General features: G+C 41.1%; 2 protein-coding genes across 16 annotated transcripts in view; one reads left to right on the top strand and one right to left on the bottom strand.

Annotated features, from left to right (window-relative positions):
* ENTPD5 (ectonucleoside triphosphate diphosphohydrolase 5 (inactive)) overlaps positions 1–3,590 on the top strand; it is a 63,217-nt gene extending 59,627 nt beyond the window's left edge. For all 14 annotated transcript variants that reach the window (XM_055088596.1, XM_055088595.1, XM_055088593.1 and 11 more), the window contains one exon: positions 1,843–3,590. In XM_055088596.1, the coding sequence (XP_054944571.1) occupies positions 1,843–1,929 (87 nt within the window). In that variant the 3' untranslated portion in view covers positions 1,930–3,590. The remainder of the gene's footprint in view (positions 1–1,842) is intronic.
* Positions 3,591–3,681: 91 nt separating this feature from the next.
* Positions 3,682–6,516, bottom strand: part of COQ6 (coenzyme Q6, monooxygenase) — a 25,593-nt gene continuing 22,758 nt past the window's right edge. For both annotated transcript variants that reach the window (XM_024118453.3, XM_024118454.3), the window contains exon 12: positions 3,682–6,269. In XM_024118453.3, coding sequence (XP_023974221.1) covers positions 6,240–6,269 — 30 coding nt within the window. In that variant the 3' untranslated portion in view covers positions 3,682–6,239. The remainder of the gene's footprint in view (positions 6,270–6,516) is intronic.

Genomic DNA, 6,516 nt, shown 5'->3' with positions numbered 1-6,516 from the left:
GCACGTGGGATTTTCCCGGACCGGGGCACGAACCCGTGTCCCCTGCATCGGCAGGCGGACTGTCAACCACTGCGCGACCAGGGAGGCCCAAGATGTAATCTTTGTCCTCAAATAGCATAGTCTATTAGAGGAGATGTGACAAAAATATAGCTGTGGCAAGGGCAACTTTGAACTTTCAGGGTCAAGCAAGTAGAGATTGTACTTTGTTTATGAAGCTCCTTCCTTCTCTTGTGTCACGTCCCCTTCCTGCTTCCTCATTTCCAGATGAGTTTATATTGCTCCATTTCTTGTGTTATACAGATTTCATAAATTCATTTGTACAAAGGTATTTGGATTTAATGTGTTGTTATACCTGCTGAGAATATTGGCATTTAAAGAGTTACCTGCTAGTAGAGTCAGTATAGTGTAGTGTTTAAAGCATGGGCTCTGTTGTCCATCAAATCTGGGTTCAAGTTCTGATTCTGCAAGCTTCCTAGCTCTGTGACCTTAGATGATTTACTTCCCCTCTAACTTTTAGGTTCCTCACTCAAAACACAGGGATCCTTAGAGTACCTATTTCTTAGGGCTGTTATAAAAATGGAGATAAAGCACAGTGCCTGGCACATAAGAAGTTATTAATATTGGTTTAATTGTTAGTATAGGTATTTCACACCAGTTGGAGATAGATTTGTGGATAAGAGAGGTCATCCTGAGCCCTCAATACATACCAAGTTAACAACTGCCTCTACTTAAGCATCAACAATTACCAAATCATTTAAGGACAATTTTCTGCCGTTTCCATTTCTGCATCCTTTTAGTCTTTATTTAAATGGCAGCAGAATTTGTATCAGGGATGAACCACAGTCCTCTGTCCCAGAGATCACTTCACTTTGGCATCTATATCCCTAGACTGTTGGTCCTAAGGACAGAGGAAGAACATTTTGGGGGGGTGGGGGGCACTCCCAGTTTGACTCAGGGGTCACAGACTAAATCTCAAGATAATGATTCACATGCCATTCTTCCCAGTTTTCGGCACAGTGACTATAGACTAAATTTCATCAGGTTAACACAGAAGTATTGTGTCATGAGAAGTTAGTACTATAAGGAAAGACTAAAACCAGTTTGCTGATTTATAAACCTGGGTATGGATATGGTGGTGGTATCTTTATTCAACAGTAGCTTATGGAGAATTCCAGTAAAACTGATAAAAATGAAGCTATCTGGTTGAATCAGAGGTCGGGGGCCTGGAACTCCTTCACCGTTTTGCCTCCCTTTCTCCTTTGAAGCACTGTCAAGGAACCCCTAGGATTCTGAAGAAAACAATTTGGTATATTGACTAATCTAATCCACTTGTTATGTAGTTGACGAAATCGAGTCTAAACTTTTGCCCAAGGTCACTGAACTAATTGAGGTACAACCTGGCCTAGAATGCCTCAAATGCCTTGGTTTGTCATTAACTAGTGCTTAAGAAGATGCACTTGCTTACAAAGTATGAATTGCAAAGCTTAGTATGTTCTTTCCTACCCCTGAATCTATTGCTAACTCCTGTTATGTTTAGTTTAGGATTAGGGAGAGAGTTCAGAAGCCTGTCTGTCTAAAAGGTCCTCTCTAGAAGTCCTGGGTTGAGACCACTTCCTGGGCCCAAAGATTCAAGGATCAGATTGGCAGATGTAGGGGCAATGGGCAATGGCAGGATGGGAACGTACAGAGAGGGTTGGGAGAAGCCTCCAGAGACTGGCTACTCCCAATTCTGCCTTGGTTTGGCCATGTGGGTGATCTTTGCAGATATTCTCTGCTTGTTGTGCTTGCTAGAGTTGAAAATTGAATGAAAATATTAAGATTTTTTTTTCTCCTTCCCAACAGCTCACAAAGAAAGTGAACAACATAGAGACCGGCTGGGCCTTGGGGGCCACCTTTCACCTGCTGCAGTCTCTGGGCATCTCCCACTGAGGCCAAGCCGTTCCTCTGAGGCCTGCATTTGTCAACAACCTTGTTAAAGGGAGAATGAGAGAGGAAAGGACTCAGTTGTATTCTGAGCTAGTCTGGGGACAGCCTAGACTGAAGTCCAGCAGCTGATTTCATCTGGAGGAAGGGGCTTTTGTAGACAGGTCTTACCCTTGAGTCTAGAGATTTGGATTTAATTAATTTTACGCCTCAAATGTGAACTATTTCCTAACCACTCTTCGTGCACAGCTGGTACCACAGTCTAAATCTTTGAGGTTCCTTGTGTGTCACAGAGAGCCAAAAGGAATAGCTTTGGAACTTAACCTTGGGAACCCAGGGAACCAAAGAAGAATCTCATTTCAACCCTTTCAGTGCCTCATTCCTTTGAACATTTTAATTTTCCTCTTACATGTTAAACTCAGCTGAGTGATTGCAATCCCAAGACCTATCCACACCAGTATTTTCTTTTCCCTGCACATTGCCCTGTCCCACCTTTATCTCTACTCACCTACCCTAAAAAAAAAAAGAAAGAAAAATACCTGGTTTTACTTCCATGTGTAGTTCAAAGAGGAAAAAAAAAAAAGCCATATCTGGGGAATTCCTGGAGGTCCGGGTGGTTGGGACTATGAGCTCTCACTGCCAAGGGCATGGGTTCAATCCCTGGTCGGGGAACTAAGATCCTGGAAGCCGTGCACGTGGTGTGGCCAAAAAAAAAAAAGGTACCATATCTGAAGTTATGTGATCCAGCTTTGTGTCAGCACCAATCAGCCAGCTGAGAGCCATTCTAAATCTCAGAAGGATGGAGAGCAGCTCACAACTGGGCAGAAGGGAGGCCATCCAGTTTCTAGGGACATGTTTTGGGAGGGTGTGTCTGCCTTCTACAGACTACCTTCTTTTAATCAACTTTTTATCAGTAAACCCTGGGGTAATGAACATATCCAACCTTATAGGAGTGTGTGTGTGTGTGTGTGTGTGTGTGTGTGTGTGTGTGTGTGTGTGTGTGTGTGTGTGTTTTCAGTGCTAGTACCTCTTTTGTGTGTGTGTGTGTGTTTTCAGTGCTAGTACCTCTTTTCTCAGGCTAATGTGTTTATAGTAATTTGTCATCCTAAACTTGTTTTCTTTGTATTTCTAAGAAGTACATCTATACCCTAGCTTTTGGTCTGTGGTGAGAGGCCTGTGGCTATGCTTTTCAAGGATCCAGATTTTGGTAACAGCCCCTTTCAGTTTGTCCTTTTATTCTGTTTACAGCAGTGTCTCTTTCTGCCCTGGCCCCTGATCATTTTAGCTAGCATCATCTACATTATTTGTCTAGTTCTAGGGCTTCTGAACCCTTCTTGATGATACCTAACATTTGATTTACTTGGCCATTTTGGCCCACATCCATACAGTGGACGCTCACTTTTTGTTTGAATGTTCAGAGCTCTTGATTTTGTGAATTATTTCCACTAAAATTCATGATCTTGTACTTTCCCACATGACCACCATTTCCTTGTCTACCCATGCGACTGCTCTTGGACATGAAAGATCTTCCAGTAATCTGGCTTCTACACCTTGGCTCTTTACCTCCAGCTTCTTTCCAGCAGAGTATCTCCCCAGACTTGTACTTTTCACAGTAGACTCTCTTTGAGCTTTTTCACAAAAGATGTTAAATATACCTGGCCCTCACACCAGCCCCTGGGGAACCTTATTTTTAAAAGTATTCCATTGAGTCAAATATTTAACATCTGATACGTGCAAATAACTAGGCAAATTTGTATACCCTCATCCCCCCAAATTTTAGTTTTTCAATTCAATGTGGAATTTTTTCTTCTTCACAGCGATTGTTTTTTTTTTTAGTTTTATTATTTTTGGCTGTATTGGGTCTTCATTGCTGCACGCAGGCTCCCTCTAGTTGTGGCGAGTGGGGGCTACTCTTTGTTGCGGTGCGCAGGCTTCTCATTGCGGTGGCTTCTCGTTGTGGGGCACTGGCTCTAGATGCATGGGCTCAGTAGTTGTGGCTCGTGGGCTCTAGAGCGCAGCCTCAGTGGTTGTGGCTCATGGGCTTAGTTGCTCCGCAGCATGTGGGATCCTCCCAGACCAGGGCTCGAACCTATGTCCCCTGCATTGGCAGGCGGACTCCTAAACACTGCGCCACCAGGGAAGCCCTTCACAGTGATTTTTAATTATACTAAGGTCACCTTTATACCTACTGTCTCTTCCTCCAAAAATGCTAATACAGAGTGAAATAATAGAATCTAGAGTTGGAAACGGCCCAAAGATATAATCAATCCAATCTTCTACCCATTGCTAGAACTCCCTTAACACTTCTAAATGGTTGTCATTCAGCTTCTGTGTAGGCATGCTTCCAGACAACTCATTCCACTTTGGGATTGCACTGATGTTAAAAAAATCCCTCCTTCTCAGTAGTCTTAGTTCTGCTCTACTCCCTCCTTCCACAGCCTTTCGGTCTTCTGAAGAAAACTTCTCCCGAGTCCTTCACATTCTTTTTAATATTATCACTTGACTTCTAGACCCCTTCCCATCTGTGTCAAGAGTATGGTGTTAGAACCAGACATCATAGACAAAATGCTGTTCTACAAGATTAGGGGGAGACAATTTCCTATTAGAAACCAAGTTTTCCCAAGAGATAAGCTGTGTTCACTAAAGACTCCTCCAGCTTGATGGGTTCAGAGGTAAGATTTCCTGGTCTTTATCACCACAGCTTGTCTTTGACGCTTTTCTTATAAAGGCCACATATTGTTCAGCAGACTCCTTCAGTCATCCCAAATACTTTCAGAACTCTTGGGTAGATACATTATAACTCAGAAATGTATCTACATATTTTCTGATAATCTTGATTAGACTATCTAGAGAATTAACCAGTTTATCCATTACAGGAGCAATTTGGAATGAGACTTTTTATTTCTTAGAAAAAACAATTTGTCTGTAATGTCCTTTTTGCCCCTAGTGTACCTTTTGGGCCTCTTATTAAGAGTCCTACAAGGTCTGATCTTGATGGTTAGCTTTTCTTTCTGTAAATGTGTTATATATTTCAAATACTAGGACATGGCCTGGCACATAGTGGATTTTGTGTGTGTGTTATCATCATCATATGAAAAACACTGTGGGTTATGGAGGTCCTTGCAAGGTGTGCCTTAAAATTCTTCATGTCTTGCCTGATTCTGTTTGCATACTTTTGTAGAGTCCATGTTCTTCATACCTGGGCTACCTTTCCATTTTTTTATGAAAGATGACCTTTTCTCCCTACAGTGACCTTTCTGGACTCTGCCAGTAGTCACACAGCTTTTTCCAGTAGCTGCCATCTTTCATTCTGGGCACATTTTTTTTCCTGAGATTCCAGGAAGTTTTGTGACATTCACATTTTTTTAGTATCTTATATATTTTCTGCATTTACCTGAAAAGCTCCCCTATGGTAACAAATTTTCCATTCCCTAAAAATATTTCCCAAGAATAGCTTAGGTTGGGTCAAAAGCAGACTGTTATCTTCTCCTTTCAACTGCAAATCAGACTTCTGGGCAAGATGTTGTTTGTTTGTGGTATACAAATCTAATGGATCCAAAACTCTCTTTGACAGGTATCTCTCGTACTGTGAGGTAACCGCTTCTAAAGTACACAGTAAAACAACCCACCCCCACCCAGGCTGGCACCAGCCTGCAACCAAACATGAACAAATTCTGCTGCTAATCAGATTTTTCCTTTTGACCTGGTTCCTGAGGTCTTTAAATCTGTGCAATGAAATTATTTATTGTTTTATTACAGAATAGACAGTGGTGTCCCACAGAGGAACCATACATGAAATACGGTGCTGTGATGAGGAAATAGTAACTAGCATTTTAAGATTTGGTTTTCTTTTCAGAAAGTCTAATATACCTATAATAAAGGTTAAAGCAATTTGTGTTTATTTTGCATTCTAGTGTTACTAATTTTAAAACAGCAATTCTAACAAAAATGCATCAATTGACTATTTCTAATTCTTTATCAAAAAACTGTATAAATTTACAACCAGCATTTTTTTTAATTGTATAAATCTTCTCTTTAGAAAGGACTGCTAACAAGTGAAAATGAAGGAGACAGCACCATAGCAATTTTTTTAGTAATTAAAAAGTTCTTTTTTCAATCAAATCATAGTCTTCCTTTGGGGTTTTTTTCTTGGCTTGGTATATGCCCGCCTCACAGCAAATAATCACTCATTATTTGAGCTCCACAGGTCCATTAAGCAGAGGAGAAAAAGAGACTGCAGAATTCTAATGTAAATTTATTAAATTAAATCTTGAAAATACGTGATGGTCTTGGGAAAAGATCTAGAAGAGGAGCATTCATTTGCTTGCAAAGGCCATAATCTGTTCCTGGAAGAAAAAATGAAACAAAGTGAGTGATACTCTGACATTGTAAAGTATGTGGGCAGGTGAAGATAATACTTTAAAATATCTAAAGTGATTAAAGCAAAAATTTGGCAAAAGTCCCAGATAGATTCTCCTCCTGAGTCCCTCCAAAGTGTCTTTTTTTTTTTTTTTTTTTTTTTTTTTGCGGTACGCGGGCCTCTCACTGTTGTGGCCTCTCCCGTTGCGGAGCACAGGCTCTGGACGCGCAGGC

Source organism: Physeter macrocephalus, chromosome 11 (genome assembly GCF_002837175.3).
Source record: "Physeter macrocephalus isolate SW-GA chromosome 11, ASM283717v5, whole genome shotgun sequence".
Classification (NCBI taxonomy): Eukaryota; Metazoa; Chordata; class Mammalia; order Artiodactyla; family Physeteridae; genus Physeter; species Physeter macrocephalus.
This window is presented reverse-complemented; position numbering and strand designations above follow the sequence as displayed.